The 19622-nt window shown below is 39.9% G+C and overlaps 1 protein-coding gene across 1 annotated transcript in view; it reads left to right on the top strand.

The window, feature by feature from the left end:
- Positions 1–777: 777 nt before the first annotated feature.
- The window catches only part of LOC110966322 (A-kinase anchor protein 13-like), a 38261-nt gene continuing 19416 nt past the window's right edge, over positions 778–19622 (top strand). Inside the window, 5 exon segments of the mRNA XM_051952156.1 lie at positions 778–1412; positions 15723–15795; positions 15971–16083; positions 17561–17747; positions 19277–19454. Coding sequence (XP_051808116.1) covers positions 1338–1412; positions 15723–15795; positions 15971–16083; positions 17561–17747; positions 19277–19454 — 626 coding nt within the window. The 5' untranslated portion in view covers positions 778–1337.

The following is a 19622-nucleotide window of genomic DNA, read 5'->3' as shown; positions in this document are numbered from 1 at the left end:
GCAGCTTTGTAGTCTTCCTAGGCAGATCCAAAGCATTGTGGGAGCCACAGTTCAAAAGCAAAAATATATCCTGTCCAAAGATGAAGAATACAAAAATACAGGGATGGCAATGCACATGAAAATGAGCATTTTGTAGAATAAATACTTTGAATTCACCAGAAATGATCATAGCTCTACTGTCACACACACCATGACACTCTTCTGTGTCTGTTCACATAGACACCTACAGTAAACAACTCCTAATTTACATGAAAACAACTGCGGACTAACCTATTCGCAAACTCAACCTATATGCCATTGTGCCAGTGGGAAAATACTGTATCAAAGGCTAGTGAGAACTGTCCAGTAGCTGGTTACATCACTACCTTTATCACTCAATGATAGATAATAGCAGAAGATTTTTTTTTACATGACAGTACCATGTGTTTACGTAACAATAATGTTGCTTTGGGCATGCAGGTGGAAGTACCAGTACATTATACATGAAACGTGTAGTTATCATACTGCTGTTTAAAGAATGTCATCAAAAGTAACTTCATGATGAGATGTTGCTTTTTTTCTGAATGTCACCTCAGCACAGTGGCTGTGTAACTCTTCATCTCATCCAGCAGCCAACGCCTCCTCTCCATGGTCCCTGTGATGTGAGGGGGCAGCAGAGACATAGCAAATGGATGAGAGGGAGTTGGTTTCAAAGTGAAACACAGATGTGATGGGAGGAGTTAGTGACAGAGAGAGAGAGAGAGACAGAGAGAGAGGGAGAGAAAGAGAGAGAGAGGAATGGAAGCCCTGAAGGGAAAAGGAAGAGAGAGTGAAAAGCAGGGATGGAAGGAGGGGCTGTTGTTATGAACAGATGTGGGTGGAAAGACTCATTTTCCAAACAGCAGTTAGAAGGAAGCATATACACAGACTTTTATGGATTACACTCTGGACTGTAGACATGCAGGATTTTTTCTTTTTTTAATATTACAGTCAACTCTGTTATCTTGGTTCAGTTTGTGTCAGTGGCGTCAGAATTCAAGTGAATATAATGAGGTTTTCGGCACAGTTGTCTCTTCTTCTGTAGCTAATCAGTGCTACAAAATGTTTAGTCTGATTTGTTGAGATTTTTTCTCTTCTCTTCGGTGGCAAGAAAAGCCAATTCAACTGACCGTTAAACTTTTTTGGAAACTCAACCCTCAGCTGTACATATTATTTTCTGTTCTGACAGATTTGCTATTGAGAGAGAACAGGAGATGATTGAAACTGATGTGATCACTGAGGTTTTACCTGAAGAATGGCTCTCAGTCAGTGTGTGTATTACCGCATTGATCCTTAGCTGCTGAGGGGGAACTGCCAGCATGTATGAGAGACACAGGCGGAGGTACAGCTTCTGTGCCAAAGGAGAGACCACTGTGGATGTGGTGTTGATTAAGGTAGGAGTGTGTGCATGTGTGTGTATTGGTTCAAACCAGTGTTGTCATTCACTTCAAAGATTCAGAGCTTTGACAGTATTGGTTGTTTGACTGTGTCCGATTAGAAATCTGATCTGATATGTTTTTTTTTTACTTGTTCTGTTTTGTTTTCCTGTGTTTTTTTCTGTTCTCCTTTTGAATTGGATTTTGGAAACAAAACTTGGAAAAGTAATGTGACTATGTGTATCACACAGGTTAGATTTCATGGCAGATTGGTGTGTTTGTAAATATGAGCAGGTTGTAACAAATATGGGGGCATCCAGAAATTCTTTAGTCCAATTATTTTCACTTTTAATGACATTTATGTGCACCATTGGCATAAATTATGTAGAATACAATGGAGGGGACATTATGCAGCGGTCTGGGCATCCATTCCCAGGAAAGTTTAAGTGTCAAGTACTTATTTCCCTTCCTTTTGGTAAATTGCACCACTAGTGCAATGTACCAGCTTGTTAATCACGATTAATTACATTGTTATATATAAAATTAAATAATGAATTTAAAAGTAATGTATTCCACACTTTTATTTTTTAAAGTACTACTATATGAACAAAAATACAGTAATATCTAGTTTGCAAAAACTTTGAACAAATAAAATGTGTTTCAACAGCAGTATTCCCTTCATACAGTCGCAGTTAAAATGTTTCTTATCAATCTCAATTTAAACATTAATGTGATCTAATCAAATAAAACTAAAGCTATTTGTCGCTACAAGGACATTAACATTTTATCTGATTTGTTATAAAAAAAAAAGAGTTACCCTCAAAGTCCAAAGCCATGATCACAACAGTATAACAGGAACATTCCCAGCAACATCCAGTTTACATTTATAAATCTGTATTCTTATTTTTGCTCTGAACAGGTACCCGTAGAAACATTTGTCTTTTATCAGGGAGCAGCATAAGCAGTCTATGTTCAGTAGCAGTTGTCTCTGTTAAAGTGAGGTGAAGTGGTCAAACACAAAAGAAGTACACAGCTGGGACTGACTGTGCAGAAGACTTTTTAGTCTGTGAAGTCCATTTTTGTACTTCTTTTTTGGCCTAGAAAGGCTCTTCACTCTCCACTCACTTGCCACTGCACTATATTATAGAAGACTGGAGAGTGACAGGAAACGTGGGGAGAAGAGCAAATGGCCGTGGGACGGACTTGAACCCATGACCGCTGCGTTGGGGACTATCGTCCCAGTTTATATCGTCACACACAAAAACCTTTCAGTGATGCAGGTTGAGGCTCATACTGTACGTGCTGTCCTTCATTGTGATCTGAACACCGTCGTTGCACAGACCAACATCTTCCACAAGACTAATTAGAATGCAGTCCATAGCTATCTTCTTCACTGCAGCATTTGTTAGCTTGTCTTGTTTTAGTTTATCTTTATTTCACCCAGTACTGATCAACATAAGCCCCCCTGCAGTGTTAATTAATTAATGCCCTGCCCTAATTTATATAAAAGGAAACACAAAAATGTCCAGGGTGTACACCGCTGCTCTCCCTTAGTCAACTGGGATAGGGTCCACCTCACTCATGATCATCAACACGACAAAGCAGTGTAAAGATAATGGACAGATGGACAAAATGGCTTACAGTACCAGTCAAAAATTTGGACGCGGCTTCTCATTCAATATTTTTATTTGTTTTAATTATTTTCAACATTTTATATTAATACTGAAGGCATCAATACTATGAAAAAATGTGAGGAATTATACTGTAAACAAAACAGTGCTAAACAAATCAGAATGTTTTGTATATTACATTCTTTAAAGTAGTTACCTTTTTGGCGGGGGGCTGGAGCCGATCCCAGCTGACTCAAACAATCACACTCACATTCACACCTACGGGCAATTTAGAGTAACCAATTAACCTCAGCATATTTTTGGACTGTGGGAGGAAGCCGGAGTACCCAGAGAAAACCCACACATGCACAGGGAGAACATGCAAACTCCATGCAGAAAGATCCCAGGCCCACCCTGGGATTTGAACCTGGAATCTTCTTGCTGCAAGGTGAAAGTGCTAACCACTACCCACTGTGCAGCCTCCCCCAAGATCAACACCATGAAATACAGGCTTTGAGTAGAGTGACTCCATGTGTGAGCTGAGCTTGTCATATGTTGTTATTTTCAGAAAAATCATCTATACGTCAGTGGTACTGCAGAAATATACAAGATTTTGACAGGCTTTTGACCTGCGTGTTTCCGGTTATCAGCACATAATAAATATCTGTGAATGGACAGTTGGTAGAAAGTGCTGCGTGACAATAGTACTGTGACAAAATGTACTGCAGAACAAAGACAGTCTGCTTCTCTTATCGTTTCAATTGTTTCTCCATTTATTCTGTCCTTTTTTGGACAGACATTTTCAGTGTTTTATAACTACAATTTACGTCATGCTTTGTGGATGAAGACAGAAAATACAAGTTGCTCGTGGGTGCTTACCATTCTGCTAAAGTAGCTTGCTACCTCCATGCTGCCAGTGGAGATCAGAGAGATATGTATAGGGAAGAAGGAATTGTATTGACCAGGTGGGATGTCCTCGTTCGGTCTTCATGAGATTACATAACAACCACTCATGAGGCACAGTATCTCATCTGTTCAAAATATGATAATTAACTCTTTTCGAAAAAAATGTCTGCTGTCCTTGATACTGCACAGTGGTGTGCCAGAGTGTCATGGAGTATAAGTTTCTACAGAAACTCTGATTTCCTTTAATAACCCCCATGTTAAGTCTAAAAACCTTGCCAATTTTCAAAGTTACAGTTAAGCTCAATGTCTGTTACATCATTTCAGAAGTATAGCCACTGCTACTCTGATGCATGGTACTATGGCTCATTCTGCCCCTCCCATTTACAGCTGCAACTGTGTTTAACTGATTTTTAGTTGCACACTTGTATTGTCCTGTATCCTTTTCCTTTTCCACCTTTGTTGAGTCTTACAATTAGACTTCTTCAGTTCCTGTGGAAATTGTTATCCATGTGAAGCATTGATGCAGATATGCAGATAGTCACAGCCCACAGATCCAAAACTGAGAAAGTTCTGCTGTCAATAAATAACTGTGTACACACAGTTAAGCAAACTAGACATCACAAGTGCACTTCAATTTAGTTTCAGTAATGACAGATTCACTTTTGTTGCATACAATTTCTACATAGGGGCCTGTATCTTTGACATAGTCTTTCTGAAGTGTTTGCTTTTGGTTGTTCATAGAGGCAAATACTTCGTTGTTCAGTTTCAATATATAAATCCATGGGAGGTGATACAATTTTGTCATCATTTCACATTAAGTGATAATGCACAGGGGTGTCCTCACTGCTGTTGTATACTGTAAAAAGATCATCTGATATGCACATTATCAGATAAAACACCATATATATAATCTGGTATTGTCATTTATGTCTGGTTGGGATTTGAGCAAGACCACTCTGACTGGAAGGGGTTAGATATTTCAGGATGGCATGTTTTTTTTTTTTTTTTTTTATCCCAGTGGAAAAATAACAGATAGCTTCAGTCTCTGAATATAAGTTGGCGCTAATGTCTTGTTCATGTTCCTTTGATGCAAGCATCCTGTCACATTGTGATATAGATCTGCAGATATAAGGAGACAGAGGTCAGGAGTCTGCAAATTCAAATTATACGCTCAATCTTTACATTTTCTGGCTTCACCTAACATATCCACTGCAGTGGTCTTACAAAGCTGGGTATCATCTCTGTAAGTCCACCCTGGGTTTCTGAATCTAGCTTTGTGTACATTTACTTGAAAGAGGTGGAGTTGGACATAGATGACCAATCGCAAACATGCACAGGTATACTGCACCGGAGTGACTTATTTTACTAATGAAGAGCTATAATAACTATAATATTAGAGAAATACAAAGATTTTAAACACAATACAGACTAAAAGTAATAGCTGCAGCAGTCAAAACTGCAAAAAATGCAGACTGAATGAAAGTATAATTAATATGCTTGTCAATATCACTGTCCTTTTGTGTACAAGGTGCTTAGATGTGGGTTTTTCAACTGCTTGGTGATGCTAAACGGTTCTGGAAACAAATAAAGAGTAAATCTTAAAATATTTAAATTGATAAATAGTTTTTTTGCAAATCTTGTAAAGTCAACAAGCAGGATGCAAGACTGCAGTGTTTTAGTAAGTTTCTGTTTTAAGATTATATTGCTATGCAAAAACATACAGAACAATAAATGACTTTAAAATCCCATGTAGCTCTAAACATTGATCTTCCCATCTCACTATATGCACATCGAGCTCTGTGGAATCTTCTAGGAATGCTAATGAAATTTTTGTAGATAAGTTACTGATCAGAAGGTAGTACATTTATATGTGCTGATATGATAATTTGAGCATAACCTGGTCCAAAGCAGGTTAGGGATTTGGCATAAGTTACCATTGAGATGGATCCTCGTAAAAAGTGAACCATTGGTGTAGTACTGAAAACCCAGAGTTAAACCTGAAGTTAGTTTGTTAACCTCACAGTCTGCTTTGTAGTCCTGACTTCAGAACTATCAGATTCCACCAAAAAATAACACAGCAAAATGAGCACAGGGACTGGTGTTCAGCACAGAAACTTGTTAACACAATATAGAACAAGGTGGTAGAACATACCACCAAATATGGAAACAGGCAAATGGAAGAAAAAATAGCTGTCTTGAAGGTGTGACTGTGCCAGCAGTGTGAGGAGCCTCTGTAGAAACAGAGCTGCACTCCCTCCCAGGGAACACTTCTTTTACAAGTTCCCTAACTGTGTTACTGCGGTACAGTTTGTGTCTGCCTTCCACAATATAAGAAATTCTAATGAACCGCTCATTGAGTTTTTTTTATGTTTTTTTTTTTTTGTTTGCTATAAATATTGCTCGTCTTTATTATTTCCTTTATATACCATTGCAAACCAGTGAAATATTATACATTGGTACTTTCAGTTTTATCTAGAACCTTGTTATCATTTGAACCCTTTTTTTTTAGTTGTTTGTTTAAATGTTGAATCTGCTACTGTTGTGGTTGGGTGTCAGACATATGGTTCAATCTTTCTGAGTCACGCATACAAACACTTTAGTGTGTTTATACAAGTAGTTTCTTGGGTTTGTTCATTAAGTTTTTCAGTTTGCCCTTTTTTTCCTGACTGCACCACTTGTCTGAACATCTTGTTGATTGTTGTCAGCATTCATACAGAGCATTGGAAAAAGAGTAACTTATTATGGTCATGCCAATGAAGCCTGAAATGAATTCAGTCAAATTTACAGAGACATAAAGATATAGACATACAGTAAAAAAAAATATACAGACCGGGACAAACAATTGGATACATATAGATCTAGAAATGAATACATACAGAGATAATGTACAGATGGAAATACAGAGAAAAGAATGCAAACACGAACAGAGACATGGAGATGATGGCAAATTAAGGGAGATATGCAAACGGAGAACTGAATGTCATGTTGCATTACATAGTGCGAGGTGGGCTAATTTCTGTGGGCTGATAACTACAACATGATTATGGAGTTCATGTGCATGCAGGGAATGCTGAGCTTCACAGCTGCTGTACATTAGGAGTGACAGAGTCAGTTTTATGCTGTGTATATACAGGGTGACCCAAAAGTTTAGAAACAAATGAAAAGTCTATAATCCAAATAATATAATGTTATTTCAATAAATCAGTACCACAGATATATTCAGAAGAGTATAAGATTAGTGTAAAACAAGCATATTTCGACATGTTCATGTTTGTTTCTTATACAAAGTTGTGAACGTTTCCACCAACTGGTTACACTGGTATCTCCTGGAATGTATCTTCATTCATGCTTATGAAGGTTCCTCAAACTGGCCAGTAAATGTTGCCTCATAATACTTTTGGATGTTTAAACAAATTAAAACTGTCAGATACTTTACCATCAAGAGTTTTGAAATTTGACACTGATGACCTGCATTTTGAAGTTATGCTCCAGCATACCTGGACCTTATGGTTCTATTAATTTTCTTCCGAGTTATTGTGCGCTGCAAATACTATGCTTTTAAGTTATTTTATTATGCTATAACAAAAATGGGTAAAATAAGAGTGAATTCATGCACCCCCAACTCAAATAGACACTGCAGTTAAACTTTGTTTCCAAACTTTTGGGTCACCCTGTAGTATATTTTCTTTTTTGATTTGCTTAATGATTACAGTCGTGGTCTGTGCGTCTCTGGAGGGTGAGGGTTTTTGTTGTGTGTTAGAGTACAACACTGCTCATGATTTTTCTTTTTTTCAAAATGAAGAAAAAAATCTTACTGTTGCCCCTCCCATACCCAGTGATGTCAGTGGTTCCAACTATTGGGCCAGCAATTTTGGGGAACTGTGCAACTGCCAAAAAGTCTGTCTTCAGTGGAATGCATTGAATTGGTTTTATCCAGTGGAAAAGGGGTAATACAGAGGAATATTATAGTGTAGGATTGAGTGCATAGCACCATCATTACAAAAATAAATGCATACTTGGGACTTTTGTTGTGCAAAAACATAGGCACTGCTCTATAGAGATGTGGGAAAAAAGTGCTCAGATGAGTCGGATGAGAACTGCACTAGCCTGAATGCTTGACCCCTATCATTAGGGGATCTAGCTGTTCTATGATACTGTGGGGATCTTTTTACCAGATTGGTTTATGTCCACTTTTCATGTTTAAGGAAAGGGTCACTGCACAGAACGTGTAGTGCATAGTGCTTTTTAATCCTCCCTGGCAAATTTTACATGTTTCGGATGTTTGCAAGTCTCAACAATGACTTCTTAGCTGCTATTCTTCTCTTTAAGCCTTGTTCCTTCTGTCATCTGCTTATAGTCATTCTGGAGACTTTTTTAGATTCTGATTTAAAAGCATTATTCTCTGCCTGAAGATTCGCAGTGGACTTCCTTCTGTTTCTAGTACTTCAAATCTTGAGATGCCTCACATCTGCTTCAATTAGCTTTCGTTTTCAGTCTTGTACTTGGCACATTTTGGGAGTACCAGTGTCTGCAATCAAGTCCAAAGCATACTTCACCACACTGTGAGAACACTTTAAGTCTTCCCTCTTCATCTTAAAGACCAGCCAGGATCACGAAATGCTTAAATTCGGACTTTATCTTTCTCATTGAGTTCCCTACACTTCACCATTTTAAACAGGAGTGAGGAATTTCAAACTGAATTCACGTTTTAATCCAAATTTGAGCCACCATACTGGAATCTTCCGAGAAGTCAGAAATTAATCAAGAATAACATACAACCACTGAAACATTTTTTTCTGTTCAGAAATGTAAGCTTATGACTGGAATTTGACATCTCAGTCAAAAAATATTGTGCTTCACTATTTTTTTCTGTGGCCTCATATTGTCACACACCCATCTTCGAGCTTCAATGTCAGGACTGTGGATTCACTGTGATAGTCATAACCAGGTTCATACCAAACATGCTGGACTCCATATGAGCTGAAAAAAAAAAACGAACGATATCCGACCAAAGAATGAGCTTCCGGAATAACTCAGTTTTCTCTTCGTGTTCATTATGTCACAACCCGTGCAGTGCAGCAAAGCAGGCCAAATAATGGAGTGACCTCCTTCACAAGCAGGGTGGAGAGAGAGAGCTAGAGCTAAAGAACTGAGCCTTTTGTAGCCTGGGAATTCTGAGCTCAAAGCAGGACCTCCCACTCAGTCTCCAAAAGTTTAGAGACCTGAGGAAACAATCTTTAACATACAGTCCACCAGTGGGCTTTTCATTGCTGAAAAGGCTAGCTGTTTGCAGAGTTCTGTATCAAAGCATATTAATGAAATGTTAACTTAAAGGGAAAAGTGTGGTAGGAAAAGGTTCACAAGCAATAGCGATGACTGCAGCCTCGAGGATTGTCAATACAGAGCTTCACAAGGACTGAAGCCGTGTGTCCACTAGATGCGATTTTCCCGCACGGCAATGCACCGCATCTGAAAATCGCACGGATGGTGAGCGGACCACAACATTGTCACATGACAGCAGTCGAGCAACAGCGGGCCGCTACGTGGTCACGACTGCGATTTCAGCTTGATGGTCTGGCAGGCATGTTGGATAAACACAGTGGCTCGGCCAAAAACTTTCCCACCTATTTCAAAAACACTTCAGCGAAAAGTATTTCTGAAAGCATTTGAGGCAAAAAATAAGCTGCAGCAGCTGAATCTGTCCTCATTTTAGTTCACGGACAGCTAGTTTAGATGGTTGACGACAGTTTCACGATGCGTGGAATCTCAGCACCCCGAATCGAATTTGCATAAAGTAGAAGTCCAGTCTTCTTTATGCAAATGAGCTGCAGCCCTCTCCGGGTAAACACACCAGATCGCAGCTGAAAACACACTGCAACCAGACCAAACTGCCACATGCGGCGCATTTCCAGCTCCAATGCGGTGTGTTTACCTGGAGCGGGCCGGAGCTCATTTGCATGGAGTAGACTCGACTCTGGCGTGCAGAGATCCCAAAAATCATGAAACTGTCCTCAAACTTCTAAACTTGCCGTCAGTGAAATAAAATGAGGACGGATTCAGCTACTGCACAGCTTATTTCTCACTTCAGATGCTTTCAGAAATACTTTTCGCTGTTGTGTTCTTGTAACATTAGACAAAGTTTGCGGCCGAGCCGCCATGTTGGTCCAGCTTGAAATCTAGGAGCAGATCAGCCGTCTAGTCGATGCGTTTGTCCAATCAGGGGCAGGCAAGGCGCTTAAAGAAGATGTTGAACACAGTTCGCTGTGGAGAAGTTTATAACAGCTGTATCTGCGCACGCATCGTACCATTAGTGTTTTCGAAATAAAAGGGAAGTTTGCGGCCGAGCCAACGTGTTCATCCGACTCATCTGCCGGACTATCAATCTGAAAGCGCGGTCACGTGACAATTTTGTGGTCCGCTCGCCGTCCGTGCGATTTTCAGATGCGGTGCGTTGTCATGCGGGGAAATTGCATGCAGTGGACACGCACCTTGAGGCTGGTGTCAGTTTATCAAGTGCCACCAAGCACAGACGTCTTCAAGGAAGAAGCTACAAGTGTCACATTTGTAATATCAAGCCACTCCTGTATCAGTCAGAAAGATTTTTTAAAAGCAGTGCAACTCTTCATTCAAGACTGTTCATTACCTGACCTTGCACTGAACACAGGCATGTGTTATGCATGTGTATATACCGAATCGCGTGACGTAAATATGTAGCAGGCGGCGAGAATTAATGGGACTCAGAAACACCCCCACAATTTAATCAATTGTTCTTTGTGTCATTTCCGATACGTCCACAGTGGTCGATTTGTAGTAGGATCGCAATGATGTGATCAGCATACCGCTGAGGGAGTGTTCACTTGTTGCCGTGGATACCGTTCCGCTATCAGACACCGCGTCACTATCTCAATGGGAAATCCTTAACAAATATATGGATCCAGACTTTAAGCTGCATCACTGCCAAAATCGAATCACTCGGTCCTTGTGTCATTTCTGACCGACCCTGAAAATTTCATTCAAATTCCTTTGTCTGTTTTTGAGTAATCTTGCTAACAGAGGAATGATTCATGTTTGCCGATTGTCACATAACTCCATTGTGTTCCTTGGTGGAGTCATGAATCTAACTCACCTTCATTCTTTTAGAGCTCCAACAGATCTGGATGCAACAGTTTCCATCACAGTGATTTGTCTGGTCTGTGGTCCGCTTGTTTCAGTCATTCTCCTAATATGTTTCATGGTAGGAAACTGTTTATCATTCGATTTGTTTTTGTATTCCACCACAATATTGCACAAGTCTAAAAACAGTTTACTTCCACGTTGGTGAAGAACATCAGGGACTTATCTGTTTTGCACAGTCTTCATCAGTGATTTTTGTTGGTAACTGAGAGACATTAGTGTGCACGTCTGCATCTTCAAACCAAAAACAAGGAAGTGAATTCGGTGACGTGCATGCATTATGTTTGCGCTGGGGACTGCTATGATTGGCGGAACTCATGGGGCCTGGCCAAAATTGCGGAAAAGTTGTGGTGATTCGACAAAATTGCAAGGCTGCGCAAAATTTGCGGAGATTGGTTGAATTCACTTGAATTCATGTGATCGCAACATCACGAATTCCTGGAGGGACTGACAAAGGATTCTCTCTCTGGAGTGCTGTTGCTCCAGGACAATCCACCTGTCCACACAGCATAGGTGGCACCATCTGACTTCTAGAAGTCTGACTGTGCAGGTTGGGTAAGTAAGGAGCATGAGGGAACTGTTCAAAGTCATAGTAGGCTGCTTCTATATCAAGTGCTGTGTGGACAGATGCATTTTCCTGGAACAACAGCAGCCAGTTTCAAGTCTTCCTCTTCTTTGATTGCTTCAAACGTCTGAGTTTTTGTGGATAGTGATGAAAAGCTTTATAGCATGCAGTTATCCCCCAAGATGGGAGTTACACCCCTTGTTTCTGGGTGAGACTGAGAACTTTTTGAAGCACCCTCATATGTTTCTTAATACGTGTTTGTGGAGATTCTGGAAAGGTACAGCAAAAATCATATCAAATGATCACTTCATCAAGTCTGCACTCTATACATTCATCCAACATGCTGCTTTGGCAGAGACACAAATGCTGCCTGTTGTCTCCTAAGTGTTAGAGAGTCTGTCTTTTGTGCAACTCTCTCTTTTCTGCAGGATGTTGATATTATACAGAGCAGACAACATGGAATCAGAACAACAGATCCATTGAGACATGTGGACAAAGGGACAATGGAGTCATTTGCTTCACTGATTAACAATCACACAACTAAATATGAGGTCACTCTGATAGCTCAGCCTACAGGAGTTACACAACAGACCAGTGGGATGATTTTGAGATCCATTGCTTCAAACACTTGTTACATTGTTAATATCCAGCATCAGTGTGCTTTAATTTAAATGACAAATACACAGCACACAAGAGCCAAGGTCACAAGTCAGTAGTACATAAAATTGCATACACATGAAGTGTGTCATACAAACAAAAGAGACAAACAGAGGAAGAACACGTAAATAAGGACATTTCAAAACACCAAATGAGGTGGAAAAATGGTGTTTCATCATTCAGGTTTAAGTGTGTGATGAGAGAAAATTTAATAAATAAAGGAAAATGAAAAATGAAAAAAGTAAATACAAAAATAAATGGTTTTCAGTTAAGATTCTGAGCTGTCGCTTGTTTTAATATGGAGAGTCCTGGCAGGGGAGGATGTTATCTAGGTGATGTTTATCTAGGTGATCTGGTTGTTTTTCTGGTTATAGGCATGTGCACCAGTGTACGTGACATTAGCGTATATTACACAGCAAGGCACTGTCATTTATTTTAATTTTTTTTTCCTTCTTCTAGTTGCTATTGTTGACATGGTTTTTTTTTATTTTTCTGTAGTCCACCTGGCTTACAATTAATGAATCCACACTATTCTTTTGTCTAAATCTGTTAAATTTTGGGCTGCAACAACGAATCGATAAAATCGATAATAATCGATTATTAAAAGCGTTGGCAACGAATTGCATTATCGATTCGTTGTGTCGCGCTATTCATGCGTCACTCTTCATGTCGCAGAGCCGTCTTCACCTGCAGAGCGAGTTGAACAGAGCGAGGTGGAGGCAGAGCAGAGGAGGTATTTTCAAAGGGAAGTAAATTCAACAAATAAAACATGACCAGCATGGAGCTAGTTTAGATGTTTAAGGACAGTAGAAGTCGAGTCTACTTTATAATAATGAGCTGCAGGTAAACACACTGGATCGCAGCTGGAAACGCACCAACCGGTCACATGCGATGTGTCGCATCTAGTGGACACCCACCTTAAGTCACTTCATTATCCTACATTTGTTCCGTTTTAAAGTGAGGAAACGTAATATCAGTCTCTCTGGTAGCTTGTCTGATGCTAGGGTTAGCCTATTAACTGATTAATGACAGAAATGGGGCGTGTGTGACTGTGAGAGATAGGTTTTATTTCACTTTCATCAGCTAAAGCATGGTTTGAATATGCGTTACAAATAAATGTAACTTGCACACTATAGTCATAATAATTTGAAGATTAAGCCTCAAGTTTTAATTTTCTGACAACATCTGAGTGAAGACACTGGTCTGTGTTGGAGTGAGGCAGGATGAATTGCATCGATAGGCTTTATGATGAGAAAAACATCAAGTACACCACAGCAAGCAGCTGTCTGACTGAGAGCATCCTCAACATGAACGTCAATGACGTGAGGCCTCTGTCTATGGTTGAAGATGAAGGCTTCCCTATAATGATCTTATTTGTTCTGTCATTCCAAATCTTCTATTTCTGAATAAATAAGGAAACAGTTCTTTCATATGTGACTTTTTTTTTTAGATTTCTTATTTCTACTATATTTTCCCCTCATATAAATGTAGGAGTCAGAACACAAAGGGTTTAGGAAATGTTTGAAATATAGCTACTGTTTGAAATATAGCCAAATTCCAAATTGCTGTCTGGTAGAGAACCCATCCTACATCTCACTGACATTACACTGGGCTGGCTGTGTCTTATTCAGGGGTAGAACAATCATTTCCTTGTGACCTATGTGTATGTGTGTGTCTGTGTGGTTGTCTGAGTGCAGTGGTTTCTCTGTTTATGTAAAGCAAAGATGTAACACACACACACACACACACACACACACACACACACACACACACACACACACACACACACGCACACTGTGTTTTTCTATCATTGTGGGGACATACCATTGACTCCCATTCATATCTAACCCCTAACCCTTACCCTAACCCTAACCCAGACCAAAACAATGCCTAACCCTAAAGAAACGTTTTTGCACTTTTACTTTTTTCAGTAACAGTAACATGGCCAAGAAAACACTGTTTAAACTTGTGGGGACCGAAATGAGGTCCCCACACACACACACACACACACACACACACACATCGACACAGTGTTCAGTGCTTCGGTGGGAGTGTCTTTTAACAGTCACATGTGGAGCCAGTAGGTGGCAGTGTGTGACGACATCTTACTTTAGCATAGATGTTCTACTAGCCCTGGATGTGTGGCAAGAGGCATTATCTTGATGAAACATTTAGTTTTGACCTTGATTAAACAGTGCACATGCAGAGGGGAGCATGTGGGTTTGGAGAATGGCACAATATTTGGCAGAATTCAATGTGCCACCACAGACAGAGAGATGACCAACACCAGCAGCACTCATACATCCCCAAACCATGATACTGCCTCCATCGTGCTTGACAATAGGTACTGTACATGCTGGAGATAATGCTTCGCCTGGCCTTCTGCATACTCTCACGTTAGCAGGAGGAAGATAGAACTGGAAACTGGACTCATCTGACCACAGAATCTTCTTCCATTTCCTAGCTGTCCTGTTCTTGTGTACTTGGGCCCATTGACACAGGGCTTCTTGACAGTCTTGTAAAACCTTAAGCCATCATCTAAAAGTTGACCACGTACAGTGCCGGTAGAACACTGGACAACAGTTTTGTTGGACCACTGCTGCTGAATCTCCTGTCATGTCATTCGGTGGTTTTCCCTGCATATGCAGATCAGGATGGGGTCATTTCTTACTGAAGAAGTTCTTGGACGCCTTGATCTTAGTTTGTCTTCCAAGCTGTTGGTTCATCTGTATTTCTGCAGACTATATCCAACTGCTGAAGGACTGCATCTGCACTTCCTGGTAATCTGGTGGCAGCTGTACCATTCTTGGCTGGGAATCTGTATCTTCAGGCGTGTTTCCTGCGTTAGGTTCCTTGTTTTAGCCATTTTTGTCCCTGAAGAGCTTTAAAATGTGTTGGCTTTGTACAGACATGAAGCACGGCAACACAAATTGTGTCTTTTAATAAAAAGCATGACCTTCATTGATGGATCACTGCTACCAAAATGACCCAATACTCAAAATTTCTTGTATATTTTTTTGAAACGAATCAATTTTAATTTTTTTTAATTTATTTCATAATTTGACTATGACTATACTAAAATAAATTGCACTTGAAGACCTAAGAGTGCTTCTTCTTGCAATATTTCACATGAGGTGCATGAGATGTCCAAAAACTTTTTTCCACCACTGTATATTACATAGATAGGTAATGAGAGGCTTAGTACATCAAGCAGCATAGGCCTATATCGATGGATCGATAGATCGATAGATCGATAGATAGATAGCTAGATAGATATAATTTTAAAGAAAGCAAGCCTTTCAAACCCACTGGGAGGTTTAGGGATTTACAGGGTTACAAGCTTATCATGTACTATGAACAATTAAATGGTCTGTACTTTATCATTCTTCCTTTTCTCCTATTGTCTTTCTTTGTTAGATCAAGAGAGAGAATGACGTTCTGTACCCTGTCCAATCCAGCCTTGAATGCAGCTCAGTACCACCATGTACAGGTAAGACTGTCAGTCTGTTTATCCACTGGGATGAAAAGAATCCAGGAGGTCAGTGTGATTACTGTGCAACACACATCCAGACCAGAGTTGTACTAGTTCTTCAAGTAATGTATACATAATCGACTTTCTTGATTTGATCAATGATCTCCCTACATCCCTTCTTTTTCCTTGCCAGACATCCATCCAGACAGGGGGGAGTGTGTGTCGGTGTGTTTGTTGCACAGAGACACAGTGGTCAAAGACAGTCTGGAGGTCATTGCTGACCTGGATGACAGTGTATTTAAAAAGGTACAACTCCTGATTTTGATTCTTAAACACACAAATTGATGAGAAATTAAAGGAAAAGCCAACATTAAAATGTACATGTAAGTAAGGTGTTGCATCCTTGCCACTGATTCCCCAAGTCTCTGAACTCTACTGGAGGGATGAACACCATTCTTCCTAAAGATATTCTCTCATAAGGAGTTTTGATGATGTAGATTGCTGTGTAACACATTGGTTCAAAGTCCTTCCTAATAGTTCAGTTGGGTTGAGATCTTGAATCTCATAACATCTGATTCACATCATTTTCATCAAACCTTACTGCAACTCATTGTGTCCAATGGATTGGGCCATTGTCCTGGAATTATCTAAGGAGCTATTTGATTCAAGCTCAAAAACTCCCAGTTCCATAGATACATGACATATTACAATGCACACTGGTGGATCGTGGTCATGATGTCATACTGAATTGAAGTCAAAGACCTGCCAACCATACTATCCCTAAACTTATTTTTAAGTGATATGTCTTTACCCCTTTTTTAATATACAATGCAGGGACTGATTGGACAAATTTGTGTGCACATGGTGTGATAGAAGCATTTCAAGTAGAACTACCTCACACACATGTACACATACCTGTACTCAAAGTACAAGAATGAGGGTACCTGTTGGTGTAGACTTTAATTACTCACACACACACCCATGTGTTTTATCCTGCTTGAGAGCTTGTAGTCACATTTCCATCTGCTCATAGTTCCTGGTGGAAGTATATATAAACACTGGAGTCACATGGGTTTTTCATCAGCACAGCAGCTGGCCTTCATTACGTATCCTTTTCACATTATGGTCACAGATAGAAATGCTGCCGCGGGTTTCTACCTCTGCCCCTTTCTAAAATTAACCTGGATTGGAGTGCCTCTGGTGTGATGAAACAGACGTGAAACACTGTGCATTCTGCAGCTTAGCAGATACCAGAGGAAAACTAGTTAACCGACGGTTCCTTACAACTGCATGGACACTGGGTGATAAACTCTTAATCATATGGAGGATATGAGACAAAGGCCACATAGTCCTTCCACTTTAAAGTGTGAGTAGTTTTAATAGTAGTGTGCCTTTGATTAAGCTTCTTCACAGTGCAGTTGTACCATTGCTGTGTAGAGCTCTGCTCAGAGTGTGATCAGTACAGCTCAGGGTGACTCACATGTTCTTAAAGAGGCCTTTTCCTCAAGGTTTTCTCAAAACCTCGCAAGTCCACAGACCACACGTGACTCAGTTTAACCATCATCCAACAGGTTTTTTTTTCAAATCACTTTCAAAACTGACAGCAATATTCAACTTTTAAAACAAATGATGGGATTTGTAAAACAAAAAGAAGTGTTCTTGTGGCACACTTGCACAAAATGTCCTCACAGTGCTGTACAGATTTTAACTAGTTGAGAGGTACTCACAGAAATTTCTTTCCTTGATTGCTGAAATCTATCTCTTGTGTTATTTTTCTTTCTAGCCCAAAGAACCTCTCTCCTTTGTTAGACACATGGACGAACAGGTCCGTATCTCCTGGTCCTCCACTGATGATGCATTCGTGCAGGAAGCCTTTAGTCCCAGCAAAGGGGCCCTCTCATCGAGCATACCTGAGACTGCAGCCTCTCAGAATTCCAGACTGTCCTGGAAATCAGAAACAGAGGACAGAGGTAAAGTACACAAGTTGCTCTTTTAGATTTCCAAATGAGAGCTGTTCTTATTTTAAAAGGAATGTAAGGAATTGATTTACAGGAATTGTTTTACGAGATGATTTACTCCATCTTTATAATTTTCTGCACTCTGTTTTTGTCTGTGAAATGATGACAAAACACAGCAGTAAGACAAAAACCATGTTTGTGAGTGTAAACATCAAATCTAGTGTCACGTCTTTAAAGTGATGCAGTATTTTTCACAAGTCTTGGTATTTGAGTATAAAAATCTAAAAACAGAATATATAGTTAGCTGAATTTGTTTAATGGCATCTTTTTTGTAATGTAGTAATAGGTAACCAAGACTTACATACATGTTGTGCCATTTGTACTGCCCTTTATTCTACGTGTACATCTTATTTGTACATATTATTTTCCTGTTTTATTTAATTATGTGTGCTTATGTAGAACATGTACTTTGTCTAGATATCAGTCAACCACATTGTTAAAACCTGCCTAATATTGCATAGGTGCTCTTGTGTTATGAAAACAGCTCTGTCCTTTGAGGCCTGGGCTCCACAGACCTCTTAAGGTACTCTGTCGTAGTTTTTACCAAGATGTTAGCAGTCGATACTTAAAGCCCTGTATGATACGAGGTTAGGCCTCCATGGATCTGCCTTGCTTTCCCAGCGCATCCCACAGATGCTTGGTCAGATTTGGAGGCCATATCAACATCCTGAACTCTTGTCATGTTCCCCAAATCATTCTTGAACAATGTTTGTATTGTGGAAGGGAGCATTATCCTGCTGAAAGAGGCCTCTGCCATCCAGAAATACAACTGCCATGAAATGATGTAAATAATCTTTGACAATGTGTAGGTGCTAAGTGTCAAAGTAAGATCCAAATGAATGCAGGTCCCAAGATTGACAGAATATTGCACAGAACATCATGCTGCCTTTGTCAAGTAAACAATGTGCATGCATCTGGTGGTCCACATGATGATAAAGACAAAGGGATTCATCAGACCAGGCCACCTTCTTCTATTGTTCCATTGGTTTTTTTGATGGTAGGTGCCGTCAGCAGTGTACAGGGGTCAGCATTCAAACTCTGACCATTCCACTAGCTACATACACAACAGGCTGTGTGTTGTGACAGCAGTTTGTGCTACAGTAGCCCTCTGTGTGCGATAAGAGTGCATGAGACAGTGGTATTCACTTCAAATGTCAGGGGTTTCAATGTTGCAGTTTTGCTGTATGTATTCCACGCTGTATGGTTAGCATTTTGGGCAACAAACTGTTCTTAGCATGAATGAAATTGTGTCATATAAGTTCCTACTACTGTATAACAATGATAAACCATCCTGCACAGAGTTGCAAATTAATCACCAAAAGCTGGTTTACAATAAATGTTTAGTCTACTTGTAAACCTTAAACACAACCTCAAAATATTTTTTTCCATGTTGAAACTTTTTAGGTATTATTGGATGTTATTTTCCAAATGTGATGGTGGGTAACAGGCTAATAATTCCATATTTCTGTTATAAATCCAAGGAGGAGGGGAAGCAGAAGAAATGGGACACATAGAGGAGAATAAAAACCAACTTTTAGGAAATCCTGTGTCTTCAGCAATCTTGCGGTCCTCCATCCGTTCCTTGTCTCCGCTTCGTCGTCACAGCTGGGAGCCGGCCAAGATCAACACTGCTACACATATTGACATTGTACAGCACAGGTACTGAATTTCCAACAGTATATAGCTACCAGCATCCTGTACACCTTTCTAAATCCATCCATCCATTTTCTGTGTGCTGCTTAATTCTCTGTAGGGTCATGGGGGGCTGGAGTCTATCCCAGCTGACTTAGGGTGAAGGCAGGGGACACCTTGAACAGATCACCAGTC

Source organism: Acanthochromis polyacanthus, chromosome 8, assembly GCF_021347895.1.
Source record: "Acanthochromis polyacanthus isolate Apoly-LR-REF ecotype Palm Island chromosome 8, KAUST_Apoly_ChrSc, whole genome shotgun sequence".
NCBI classification, from domain to species: domain Eukaryota; kingdom Metazoa; phylum Chordata; class Actinopteri; family Pomacentridae; genus Acanthochromis; species Acanthochromis polyacanthus.
This window is presented reverse-complemented; position numbering and strand designations above follow the sequence as displayed.